Below are 14825 nucleotides of genomic sequence, written 5' to 3'. Positions count from 1 at the left end.
AATTTCATGTGTGATCAACTTGATCCCAGGGATTTGTCTTCTGTACATAATATGCAAGCACTGCGTACATATAAGTTAATTACTACATGTACATGTACATACATAATATAAAATGGTAAACACACATGTACATGTACATACATGTAGCAAACAAAGAAGTATTTAAAATAGAAAATAAACAGAATTGTTAAATTATTATGATTTCAAAGCAAAGACATAAACAATGTCTCCGTTTCAACGGTTAGGATGAAAGGAGGTCATGTGGCATATTCATCACATTCAGTACGTAATCTTGAACTATCAAAAGGAGGGGTATCCAGTGAAATAAAGTAATGTCCTTGGGATTCCAGTGGACACATAAGCCATGACATTACACATACACTTGTACATGTACATGTTCCTACATCCAAACTTCCACACCGACCATAGACCTTTATCGTATACCCTATATCACGCCCTTAGACCTATATCGCATACCCTATATCACACTCCTAGACCTTTATCACATACTGTATATCATAGTCCTAGACATAACTTATACTGTACATCACACCCCTAGACCTATATTGCATACCGTATATCACACCCCTAGACCTATATTGCATACCGTATATCACACCCTAGACCTATATTGCATTCTATATCACACCCTTGACCTATATTACATTCTATATCACACCCCTAGACCTTTATTGCCTTCTGTATATCACACCCCTAGACCTATATCGCATACTGTATATACTGTATATCATACCCCTAGACCCATTTCAAGTACCCTATATTCTTACATGTATAATGTACAAGGTAATTGTTGAAGGTATACATTATTTTTTCATATACTTTGTATGTACACAGTTATTTAAAAATTTCAAAACTGGTGATAGGTATACTGTTTTTATTGCTAGTGTAGAACAGTGTAGTCATATTTCTTAGCAAAATTTGCAGTTTACATTTGTATGTCTGTGAACAAGAAATTTACACCGAAAACTACAAAAATACATGTGCATGTACTCTAACTATGGTTACTGGCGTATGCAGTACAGTATCAATTAAAGATTTCATACATGGAATTATGATATTTGTAATATAGTAATACATGTATCTAATTTGTTTTCTACTTTACAATGTGACATTAATTGCTCACAAATAAATCAACATTCAGGGATTGGGCCAGAGGTTTTGAAATGGGGGTCCAAACATCATTATAAATCAGTAGGTAGTTAAAATCATACATGGAAGAAGCCCTAAAGTAATATTCTTAGCTAGCTTTTCATTTTCTGTATTTAGAATGCTTTTGTCTGGTAAATGAAATTGCTTTTAACCTCATCACTCCAAACCACGTTTTGTGATCTATCTGGTTATGAGGGGATGTTGTTTTAACAATGATGGTGAAAAGTAACCTGTTCTACTCTTACTTACGTGTATGTTACCTGTTATTAATAGTTATTGAAACAAAGATGTGCTCATGAAATACACTGTACATTTTTGTAAAGTTTGTTATGTTCAGATAAATTTGAATTATTATAGAGAAAGAAATGTTTATTTTTACTTAATTAATACAGCTGATAGAGATATTAAAATAATAAAACCTAAAAACACTGAAATGTAGTAGATAGATACTATATTAATATATATTTTTAATGTAGGACAAAAACTATGAATAATGACAGAAATATTGTAAGCAAATTTTCAATCGATCAGTTTTCATCAGGTGGTTTAAAAACCAGTAAACACCTGGTACTGTTATCACCACCCAACCTTTATTTTTGCCTGATTTTCACGAAATTTTATGTACATGTAACAGTATTTCCCAACAATAGGAGGTTTCTCCATATCATATGGTTAAAATACATGTATATTTTCATGAGTTTACATTGTAACATTTTGCTTATATCAGACACTGTTATGAATTTTTTTCCTTGGTTTCTTTTCAGTGGTTATTACTAATAAGTTTCACTAGATGAAGTGGGAAGAAAGCAAAAGTAAAACAGACCACTTCTGTGCTGGGACACTATTTCAACATGAAACAAAATTCATGATTCTCAAGTGCTGGTACATGTATGTGTAGCATGAAGCAGCTGTAAATGTATATGTCAACCTCTCTTAATAAAAAACTATAAAAACATGAAACCTGATTTCTTAGCACTTATATATTTGCAAAACCTAAGAGTTACTTGAATTGTAATCTTATACACAATTGTGAAACAATCATGCAGAAAAAAAGTGAAAGAAATGCACATATATTATTGAAGGCAGGCAGGTATAAAACACTCAGCAAATAGTGATTCATCATAAAAAAATTGGTACTCATGGGGTATGGGTTCACTAGTAACTTTTTTGTTTTGGAGAGAAAAAAAAGGATTATATTCAAAGTGCATGTGTGATTAAGACATCATATTCCCTGAATTCACCACATCTCTATACCATTGACTTTCCAACTTAATTGGAAGCTTAAATAGCTCAAATCTATGAGCTACAAAGTTGTTTTTAGTTTAGTGATCTTTAAACTGCATAGCAATTTTTACAACAAGAGTTTTTATCCTTGTTTGAACTGAAAAATTCCTAGAGAAAGGTAATCATTTATTGTACATAACATAGCCTAATCTAGACAACAATGACAAGGACAAATTTTAGTTTTAATTTATTTTTAAAAAATACTACATCAAAGTGAGCACAAGCAAGGAAAAGTTTTTTGCTCATTTCTCCCTTGAGATTAGTCCTTGTTCAACTTCCCCCAGTCTGCAGGATTCATTTCTATTTCATGCATCTCCAAACCGAAATTTCAAGGTGTGGGTCCATTCTTACTTTGAAAATTCGTCGAATATTGATAGTCTATGATTCTCAATGGAATTCATATTTTGTAAGAAATGCTGATTTAAGTATTAGGAAATTTGAGGACATCAACATATGTGTAAAGCTAGGAATACCAAAAACAATAATACAAAAGAAGATCCAAAAATATGTATTGATAAACGGACTGTATAAATATACACTGCGTTAAAACAAATGATTATTCTTTAAGATGAGTAAGTTTTGATTGGTTTATTTAGCTTACCATTTGGTTACACGAATATTTTTGATTACTTTGAGGTCTTCCTTGACTCAGTGCCTCGGCGCTTTGATTAATATTTATTCTTAACGGCATTAGTGTAAACAATATTTATTCATGAAAACATACAAATCATATTATTAATTTACATAAATTAACAATTAGGATTCAGAAACAAGCTCAAAGCTTCTATAAATCATCGTTGCATGCTTATAAACATTTGATTGCTCTTGTTATCAAATAAGATGGTTTCAACTAAATATAATTTTTGGCCATGTTGTCACTTTTAAACGACAGTGGAGTTGAAAAATAGAAAGTGAATCATAATCAGATTGAAAAGACAAACTAGTAAAATTCATATAAAATATATAGTAAATCCAGCTAACTCTGCAGATCTTTTAAAGTAAACTATGATTCATGTCGAGGCTAAATGAGAACAAGTACTATCTTTAAAAAAAAGATAGCCGACGCAGTAAAATTGTTCTTTTTCTACATTTCATTCAGGAAACAACCCATGGCATGCAATGTCAATTCTCGATACAGTTTTTTCGAATGCCACTAAGTTATCAGTATTTGGTCAATCGGGAAACAGTATCGTGATCAGGTGATTTGTGTTTCCATGGAAGAGCGTCTTTAAGGTCAAGGATAAAAAGCGAAACTATACCCACTGCGTCGGAAAAATCATATTCGGTCGGCACGCCCGTCATACAACTCGTGTATTTGATGGATAAACACTAAATGATAATGTACTTTAATCTTTGAATTTCCATGATATTAAAGCTCTGTAATATTGATTTTATATGATCATGATAAAGATACCAGTGATTTATCAATTGTTCATTTTGTAAAAAAAAAGTCGATCATTCACACATTGAAATAAATTAGGTAATTTCATTTTCGGACTTTCCCCCTCAAAAACGTCTCAGCGTACATATCAATACGCCGATCGCAAAATTTAAAATTTATGTTGAAAACAGTAAATAATTATGGAGAAAATGTATAAATAGGATAATCAATTGATTATTATGAAATAATGTGAACAAGGGGATCCACTGGATCCAAACAATTTTAGACCAATCACAATTCTAAGTTGGGAAGCTTTTCACTGTTATTTTGAACGATAGACTTTCTTATGCGAACAATTTTCTGTACGAAAATGAAATGGAATTCTGGAAATCATACTCAATTACAGACAGTTTATTCGCCGTTTTTCCTTTTTTGAAATTCTTTAAGCAAAAATGAAAAAAATATTTTGTGCCTTAACAGTTTTGGAAAGGCTTTTGATACGGTATGGAGAGATGCACTTTGGTACAATATATTACTTAGCCATATAAATGGTAAAATGTATAATGTTATTCTAAATATGTATATAAATGTAAAATCTTGTAGTTATATATTAACAATGACAAGTCTAATTATTTCCAATGTAATATGGGTGTCAGACAAGGTGAAAATCTCTCAACCTTTCTTTTTGTACTTTATCTCAACGATTTGCAAACCTTTCTAGAAAATGCAAATTTATCAGGACTAGATACTGTTTCAAGTTGCCTTCTCGATAAACCTTATTTTTTTTTAAACTTTTTATTCTCTTGTACGCCGACGATACTGTTCTGATGGCAGAGTTCGCCACAGGCTTACTGGAAATTTTAAATGCATTTTATACATATTGTGAAAACTGGAGGCTCAAAATTGATATTAAAAAAAACCCCAAAAAATTATGATTTTCTCATACAGTAGAAAGAGTCAAAATCTAAAGTTTTATTTAAATGGATCAGATTTGTAAACTGTAAATGAGTTTAATTACATTGAAATTTTATTAAACAGGGCAGGAAACTTCAATAAAACTATTAAAAAGGAGAAAGAAAGGGCTAGAAAAGCAATGTATGAAGTTCTTAAAAGAGGAAAAACTGTTACACATAATTTGTCAATTGAGTGTCAAATCGACCTCTTTAATAAAATGGTTAAACTTATCTGAATATATGGGACTGAAATATGGGGTTTTAGCAAATCAATATCATGCCTAGAAAAGGTTCAACTAAGGTTTTGCAAACTCTTACTCAAATTAAAGTTATCAACACCTAATTATATGATATATGGTGAAGTTGGCATAATGCCAGAGAATGTTGATATCAAATTAAGAATGATATCTTTTTGAGCGCGTCTATTAAATGAAAGAGAAGAAAAACTAAAGCGTATTGTATTTAAATTATATATGGAAAACAATTATGAGTTTTCCTGGTTGAAACACATAAAGAAAATATTGGACGATACTGCTTACTCATATATATGGTTATACCAAACAGTTCTTAATACGGATTGGTTAATAGCTGCATTAAAAACAAAATTGAAAGACCAATTTATTTAAGAATGCCATGCTATGATCCGAAATTTCCCTAAAACGGTAAATTATTATATATATATTATTTAAAACATAATCCAAATTTGAAAATAATTTAACAAATCTTGAAATCAAGGATTTATTCACTCTGCACTTACAGATCACAAATTGCCAATCGAAACAGGGCGATGGAACGGGATCGAAAGAGGTGAATGATTCTGTAATAAGTGTAATGACTCTAAAATTGAAGACGAGTTTCATTACATTATGGAGTGCTCCTTTTTCAGTATAAAAAGAAACATACTAATCAATAAAAACCTGTCAACACGACCTCATATCTTAAAATACCGACAAGTTATGTGTTCCTAAAATAGAACAAGCTTGGAAAAACTATGTAGATTTATAAAATGCATCACAAAAACAGATTTTCTCTAGCCTTATCTTTTAAACTCCTTTTAAGAAGTTAATGTTTTCCTGGAGTATGAAGGGGTGAGTGTGTGATGTAAATTGGGAGTGTGCGTGCGTGCGTGCGTGTGTGTGTGTGTGTGTGGAGTCTTGTCTTGTTTTTTGTTTTTGTTTTGTTTTGTTTTATTTTCTTGGGTTTTTTTTCTTCATTATGATGTAATGTCTATCACTGTATTCATGTTTTCTGAGAATAAAATATCTATCTTCCAAAATATAATTACTCGTGTCATGAACGCTTGAAGATTTATCTCTTGCTCGAAGCAAGACTCTTCATTAAAAGAACAATATTGGAAATAGTAAATTCCATGCAACATTCAAAAGAAAGTCGGTTAAAAATCATAACCGGACTTAAGAATTAAGAAAACTTCTAAAATGAAACGTATTTGAAAACAGAGAGAAGCTAATCAAGCAAAGTATTAACAGAGAGAGAGAGAGCGAGAGCAAGCACAGTCAAAAATTGTAGATATTGGGATGTGTATACAGACTTATTCGTTTAGGGATGCAGTTCGGGAGATTTTGTTTTCACTTGACGGGTAGTGGTTAAAAAAAACATCTCCAACGCAAAATGAATTATGTAATAAAGACCAGTGTTAAAGATTTTGTTAAAGATTTTGAAATCTTTGTTAAAGATATTGTACCACAAATGTTATTGCCACTGTGTAAAACATCTGATCATTGAATGTCGTAGATACTGACGATAAAAAAAATACGCCATCTGTCCTAGGGACGACAAAGGTTTAAGGAAGGACAGTTAGTGACACTTAGTTGATAAAAATTATTTATTTATTTGGTATGGACATGGAAATAAAGCAAAAGAAAGGGAAACCGTGCAGAGACATTTAGCAACACAAGGCAAGCACCAAACAGAGGTTTCATAGCTATCTTACCATTAAAACAGACTCACATACACAATCAATGTGCTTACTTAATGAGTTATATAAAAAGGCATTATGGGCAAGAATGATCTCTGAAGCTAGGTAATCCATTTTAATTTTTTAAAAGGAAAAGCTCAAGAAAGGATATGAACATCATATTCATCATTGAAAATTCAAACGATCGCTTAGCAAAATGGTTTGATGAAATAATGCAAAGAGAAAAGACAAGCATCCAAATAATAAAAATCAAGGAAGTGAGGCATACGGAACATAGATAAGATCAGAAAATTCCAAGGCATTGAACTATCCAACATGGGTCTCTTACAAAGCGACAATTAATCGTCCGCAAAATCTGTAAAAAAAGATAGAGAATCACCACCAAATATCTCAGTAAATGGTTTTAAGATCCTCAGAACTTGTTTGACAACGAACTATATCATACTATATTTATCAAAAGTCGCAGTGTTACAAATTTCAAAATCCCTAAAACACCTAAGCTTCATTCCTTGTATTGCATATGGTAGTAGAACCTCTTGGTCATATATTTGGCTTTCTATTTCGATAGTTTTTGATTCTGATTACGTCTTGCATGCAATATATTTGGATTTAGATCTTCCTATATATCTGCTGATAAGAGATTCTTGAAACACGTGTACAGCATATCGAAATTTGAAATATTAATATGATTGGTATTTAATATTTTACAACTGAGAGACGAAGAATTGTTCAAAAAGATCTGAGATCACCAACATCAGCAAAATTCCATAGCTGGGGCCTTTTAGAAACACCAGAGGGTCCCTATCTGGAAAAAGAAGAACCCTAAAGCACATCATATCCCATGGCTAGGTGGCTTTATCACAGGTCAGCTATCCTGGGTGTCACTAACAGGTTCTACGAGACATAACAAGCACTTGGTGAAGGAGTGTGAAACAGACAAAAAAAAACTCTTGGAAAACTAGTACTACATCAGAAAACAAAATTCTGGCTGTATATCTGGACAAGAGCCAAACATTTCCAGAGAAAAATCCAATTAGTTTCAGGCTAGAAAGAGTACTCTGGTCACCTGGGACAAATATAATGAATTAACAGAGCCATATGAAGACAGATTTAGTGAATCCCATGGATGTAGAGAAGAGGGTGTCAGACATGAAGCTAAAGTCATCAAGCCAAGTCTGATCATAGTGATATCGAACATTGTAGAACATTAGTACTCTGGTCACCTGGGACAAATGTAATGAATTAACAGAGCCATATGAAGACAGATTTAGTGAATCCCATGGATGTAGAGAAGAGGGTGTCAGACCTGAAGCTAAAGTCATCAAGCCAAGTCTGATCATAGTGGTATCGAACATTGTAGAACATTATCATAGACATTCTTAAGCTTTTACTGGATTTATATAATTGAATTCTATAAAATGCTTGTTATATGCCCCTAATTCTCAAACGTCTGGGGCACCCCCTAAACTAATACAAACCTTCCTTTTGTAGTTTGTAGCCTTGTTATAAAATTGTATAAGGAACACCCAACTAATACTCACGTTATCGCAATAAAACCAAGTGCCTACTGACGACGACGTCATACAAATATATGAACGCAAATTATGAGGTAGTGTAAAAAATAGGAAGCTGCATCAACAGAACAATTTATTTTGTATCTTCGAAAAACTTTTATAACAATAGAAAAATGTTGCATGGAAATATTATGATTCAACGATGTTTAATAGTTATATCGATTTTGATCGTGATGATGATAATGCTAATGATGGTAGTGGTGAAAGTTCAAAAGAAGTCAACATACAAGATATGTACCAAATGAAACAAACTTACAATGTAACAGAACAACCTGAATTATTAGTCAAAATAAATGTACAACAATACTCAACGTGACCTTCAGTCCCTGTAAACCTGTCGCTCAGTTATATACCCTTGAAAATACTCGTATAAATAATCAGTTATAATAGAGAGTCTTAATGCACTTGAATGTAGCACAAAATCCAGTCGTAAGAAGAAAGCTCGTGTGCTTGTTTACTTCATGGAAGCGTGTCCGCTCACCACAGATGGTCGAGACATCCGTTTTCGAACATTCAAGACATCATTTCTTTGTAAATTCCGAATCCTATTGATCCGCCTAGTGTCATAAACAAAACTATGATGGAAGCATAAAGAAAAACCAGCAATCTTTTCCTCTGTTTTTCTCGCTTTATGTCTTGTCTGTTAGAAAATGGCACGGTCTGAAAAAAAAGGATGACTACAATAAAAAATTAGTGCTATTTGTATTAATAATTTCTATCGGTTAAAAAAGCATTTAATTTTATATTACACAAGCACAGCGTCGTTCTTAAAATCAAAACTTTCTGTCCTGGTACATTCATGACTTTACAACTGATTCAATCGCGTGTTAGTGTCGCTCTGAACGTGTCTTCAGAAAGCATTGGTTCATGCAGGTTATGATAGATTAATATACAGTTAGGCCGCATTGATAGATTATAGGAAATGACTCGCATACACCAGTACTGGCTTACTTGCTAATCATACAGTGTCTTCGTTATAGAGGGTTTATGGTTTACGTAGAGGATATATACTGATACAAAGTAAGCTGTAATTAATGTTCACGGTTAAATGTAATACAGGGCTGGCCAATAGAAACACAACAAATTAGTAACGTGTAAATATTTTAGAAGTGGTTATTTACCTTCATCTATTGAAAGAGTAATCAAGGGAACCAAGGTTATAGCGGTAATCAAAAGAATGCAACCCAGGGACCTGACATGGAAAACAGACATATGACACTCTAACAAAGTAATCTGATTCTGAATATAATTACAGGTACATCTATAATCTCCGAAACAGGCATTAGAGAACTGCGACTTTATCTAATCTCTCAAACCATTGAAATAATATTTAAAACACAAAGAATATCCATGTCTATAAAGAGGGAGCTAAATCAGTCCGTAGAATCTAATCGGTTTTACAAGCATAATTAATACTAACAATAATTCAAACCATTTTAAGAATGACTTACAGTTGGTTGGTAGACTGGTAGATAACTCCTATAATCAATACATTCTGTTGATTTATTCAGTTTCTGTACTAGTTGGTTTTGGATTTCCTCGTCTGGCATAAAAACTGCTACAACATCACACGTCTTCTTTTCGTCTGATGTTTCTTGTTGACTTCCTAACACTATGTTTTTATCGTACATTGTTGGTTTGCTAAAATAAAAAAAAAACAAAGTTCGAGAATATGGATTGCATTTGTGGTGATTCGTAATTAAAAAGTACACATTACTAATACTATACTGAAAGCGGAACCGTTGTCAGTCTTTTAAAACATCTAGTCCACTATACATAATATTAATATGCCTATATAAAAATATGAGATGTGGTATGATTGCGCAATGAGACAGCCATCCACCACATACCAAGCAACGAATAACTTCTACAGGTCACCCTATGGTCTTCCACGATGGGCAAAACCCATTACATAAAGCAAGCTGTAACAATCCCAAAAACAAATGAAATTTTTCATAAAAGACTAAAATGGACTTATAATAATCTACATAGTAAAAACGAATAACAAAGAATAACAACAACCACTGGATTACAGGTTCCTGTCTCGGGGTAGGCACATAAAGAATGTGGCGGGGTTAAACATGTTTGTGGGCGCTCAACCCTCCCAACAATAAAACTAACAGTAAAAATGTGTCGAATTTGGATTTAACTCTTGAGATCGACCCAGAAAACATAATAACGAACAAAAAAAATTCGGCGGGGTTAATTAATTTAATTAATTTGCCACTGTTACAAAAATTACACAATTAAACACACCTAAAAATCAGTTCAAAAAGGTCTGAGTCACTTGTAAAAATAGAAATGAAGATAGTGAATATAAATTACACAAATGTATAAACTAATGACTACTAGAAGTTAACTGACATGCCAGCTCCAGTCCAGTTTAAACCTACATGAAGTTATGTCGCCATTGTATCTAAAATCAATCCCAATTTTTCCCATGCGGTTTTGAAAATCACGGTACATCATAAGTCACACAGTAAGGAAGCAACCAATGTCATGTCAAAAACTGCTTTATAAGAAACATTTTATTAACAATAGAACAAAAGACAACAAACTGTACCAACCTCCAAAGAGTACTCACTTTTCCTGTGGGTTAGTTCAAAATCCAAAAACAACATATTGGCACACAAAGTTCACTCAAAATTTTTTTTATAAAAACACGTCCAACATATACCATAAACAAGGTCTTCATGCAAATGCCAAGATAAAAAACGAAGACGTTCAATTATCACGGGATTCGTTAAAAGGCAATTCCTGGTCATTCTTAAAATAAAATTTTGTGTGGTATTGAAAGCAAAATGAAAGTATATGTGAAAATTTAAAAAAAAATATATAAATATTTTTTACATTCCTACGGCGAAAAACTTTAGTACGCAAAGAAATCCTATTGTATTAGAACACAACTTTATGTGACATACAGGAAAAAAATCATTGGAGTAAATAATAGACACTTTGTACCTATTAATAACACTTGAAAATTACTAAGTTCGTTTCATCAATAAACAATTATAATAAAGTAGGACTTACACGTTTAGTTCAGTATTATTGTTGTAACTTCCTATTTGAATCACGGGGTGCAAGTACATATATGAGTAACAGAGTAACAAAAATTAATGCGTGATTTGATATATAAATTAATTCGTCATCTTAATTATTTGTTTGATCTAGGACTAATTGATTGATAATTAGATTATCTGATCAGATGACAATTGAATTAGGGTGACGTTTTTTACTGGAGGGTTGTCATGACACCTCTGATGAAGTCTTAATAGGGTAATTATTGCAATTAATGTCATCAAAGGGAAACACAACTACAAGTAAAGTTCTGGTCATGTGCTACAAATAACCCAAATGGCTCAACAGCAAAATTACCTACTACACTGCATATTCAAAACATCATTTCAGAACCATCGCCCACATTAATGAACATTCTTCTCCAAAATGGATAACAGAGGGCCCGTCCTGTCCAAATTACTGATATTTGATCATTTGATTTAACTTATTTATCAACTGCTCATAAGATATTTTCTGAAGTCAGTAGTACAAACCATTACAAATATTGGAATATTCCACAAGCAATAAGAAAAACCAGCCAAAAACTTTGTTTTGAAAAAAATCGTTACATTCCGCGCACTGCAAACTCTGACTAAAAGGTTCGATTTGACCAATTATATCAGATCGAACTAAACCAACTGTAACGTTTCGAGAAAGAAATTAATTTTTCGCGGAAATATGGACACGAATAGAGATAAAATATGACATTTAATAAATGAAGTAGTAGGTATATTATACACCGCTTTGTATGGAGTAATAAATGTCAACTAATGACCGATCTGTCTTAGTTGAGAATAATCAATGTTATAGGAAAGTTCAGTAATTCGAACTAGATACTTATAACCCATAACTGCAGAACAACTGAGCTAAATCAACACTTAATTAAACACATTACATAGACAGCCAAAACGGTTCCGTACTGGTTTATTAGACACAGAAGGACCATTTGGAAGGGACTGGGAAAGTTCTGGCCCTGACTTTTGTTAAGCATAAAGATTTGCATCTGGAGTAAACAAAAATATTCTGGCAAAAATTTGGCAAAAATTTTCTGAAATGGTGAATTTTCCAATTTTTTGCGGGGTTTTGTTTTAATTATACAGACAAAAAGTAAGGTTCGCGAGGTTGACAAAAAAGTTTTGAAGTTTTCCTGTCCCACAAGAAAATCACAATTCCACCAAAGACACACAAATTGAATATTCTGTGACTTGCATGACTACATTGTATTCACAGTTTTCGTTTCCGATACGGGGTCGTAGCTTTAGGGTATTATTACATAAAAAATTCATAATACAATAACATTAACTACCATAATTACTCAATATTTTGAAAATATCTTAAGTCCATGACTTATATATGATACTGAGAAACCAGCGATCGCGATTTCTAATCAATTCTTTTACTTGAAACTTAATATTAAAATTTTTACACGTGTGAAACTTAAATATATGCGACATACCTTTTAATGACCTTTTAATGTATCTGTTAGTTTAAAACACCATTCTGTTCAAGTTCAGTTTTCTTCTTTGTATGATATGTTCTTTGTGTTGTACAAACTCCTTTGTGTATTATGATTTTTACTGGGTGAACCCCCTGTGACGTAGAAATACTTGTACTTATATTTAGTAACAAAAATACTAGGACTGTCCAATGAGATACTTTATGTGGGGATTTAAACGTAACGGAAAAGGGGAAGTTCTGTATCAACGTAAACATAAATGTTTATTAATAGAATAGATTTTCTCATAAATGGGAAATTACACAACTACTATTAAAGAACAAGTGTATAAAATAACATTTTTTAAAAAGCGTAACGATGATACGGCTAGGTGGCATAGAGAAGTTATGAACTAATATCTAGTGGGTTTGATCACGAGGGCAGGGGGTGCGGGGTGCACTGTACTAAGTGGACGCATGTACTTAGTCGATATTTACCAAATAATAACGCCTCGAATATTCATCAAAGAAGATAAAGGGAAAGATCATGAATCGATTAAAAATGTATCTAAACACAAGCTAGTTTTGATAAATTGTTTAAATTAAACTCTTCAATAGTTCGATTAATTAATTTCACAATTCTGATTACGAATGGCATTCAACAGTTGATAATTTACAAGAATGGCAATGGCGTAGCGTATGTGACTGTTTTGCGTTTAAAGGATTTTTTTTCGGGGGGGGGGGACTAGTAGATGGCCTTTTCCAGTTTCTAGATTTTCAAGTCGAAATTCAGTTTAGCGAACAGATATAATCATTGAAATCAAAATCAATCCTGCTGCTCTTAGATACATGTACTTATTGTCTAGCTACAGTTGTTTCTCAGTTGATAAGCTATAAGCTACTGTAATAGCTCGTGCGGTAAATTGTCGCATAGACATCGCCATAGATACCGCCTTTTTTGGCATGTATAAGCGCTTAGCTGCTGGGCGCCTAGTTCCAGGGACACGACATTAAAATTAATCACATATACAACATCCAGTTTTGAAATAACATAGTTTCTTAAGATATTGCTTAATACTAAAAAATAGAATGATTATTACAAAATTTAAATCAGCACACCATTTGTTTTCAATCTAGTAAGTTTATAGTTCGATTCGGCGTATTGTTTTGTTTAGTTCAGTTGTATTGTTTTTTGTTTTTTGTTCTTTTTTATTTCGTTTTGTGGTATATGGGATAAGAATGTCGCCATAGAAAACAGACACATACAACAAAGAACATAAAATAACCAAGATAATGCATACAAAGCAACAAAAGTAAATGAACAGCTCCGGCCCCACTAAAAACAGGGATCATGGACCAAGTGCATCGGTAGGATAAGCGCCCTCTGCTTTACTAGAAACACCCGCTGATACTAGCTCTCGATAGGTACTTAGCATTTTTCTTTCAAGGATTGATGACTACCTATAATCTCATAAGGTTTTCCTTCCTAGCTAAACATCAAAAGGTTTATAATGCGTCTAGCATTTGTAGACAACTTAAATATCGAAATCAAACGCCGTGACGGGTTTATTCGGGTAAATGGATAGGATTGAACAACGGTTACTGGTAAGAGGTTAGAGGTAAATTGTTTATTGTTTTGTTTATTGGCGTAAATAAGATTTAATTAAACTTGATATTTTATCAAATTTCTGTAAAGGGAACCTACATGTAAATGCATTAGAGCCTTATCGGGGTATGCCAATAGATTTATTTTTATTTCCTGCGGCGGTGTAAGAGATAGTTGCAGATTCTATGAGGGTTTACAAATCTGCAGACTCAGGCGACTGCTATACCAATTCTAATCGACCTAAATCATCAAAATCTGATAAAATAAACTTTATACAATGGTTTTAATACAACAACAATTCCCCAAGTTTGGGCCCATTTTCTGGAACGTTAGGGGTCACAAACCTAAAATGAAATAGGAACCCTTTTCAGTGGTTAGTACTTTGCTTGATATCGCAAAAGTCTGCAATTTAAAAAAAAAGTTTAGGTGA

General features: G+C 32.7%; 1 protein-coding gene across 2 annotated transcripts; it reads right to left on the bottom strand.

Annotated features, from left to right (window-relative positions):
- Positions 1 to 8358: 8358 nt before the first annotated feature.
- LOC148609137 (uncharacterized) lies at positions 8359 to 12959 on the bottom strand. 2 transcript variants are annotated; one of them, XM_088540903.1, is made up of 3 exons: positions 12812 to 12959; positions 9750 to 9939; positions 8359 to 8958 (listed from the first exon to the last, which is right to left on the bottom strand). In XM_088540903.1, the coding sequence occupies exons 2-3, from the start codon at positions 9927 to 9929 to the stop codon at positions 8812 to 8814; spliced, it is 327 nt and encodes a 108-aa protein (XP_088397029.1). In that variant the 5' UTR covers positions 9930 to 9939; positions 12812 to 12959; the 3' UTR covers positions 8359 to 8811. The 2 variants fall into 2 exon arrangements, with proteins under 2 accessions (XP_088397029.1, XP_088397030.1); XM_088540904.1 differs by having other exon boundaries at positions 12823 to 12955.
- Between the last annotated feature and the right edge of the window lie 1866 nt (positions 12960 to 14825).

Source organism: Perna viridis, chromosome 8, assembly GCF_037379345.1.
Source record: "Perna viridis isolate PV_CMFRI_1.1 ecotype Kerala chromosome 8, ASM3737934v1, whole genome shotgun sequence".
NCBI classification, from domain to species: Eukaryota; Metazoa; Mollusca; class Bivalvia; order Mytilida; family Mytilidae; genus Perna; species Perna viridis.
This window is presented reverse-complemented; position numbering and strand designations above follow the sequence as displayed.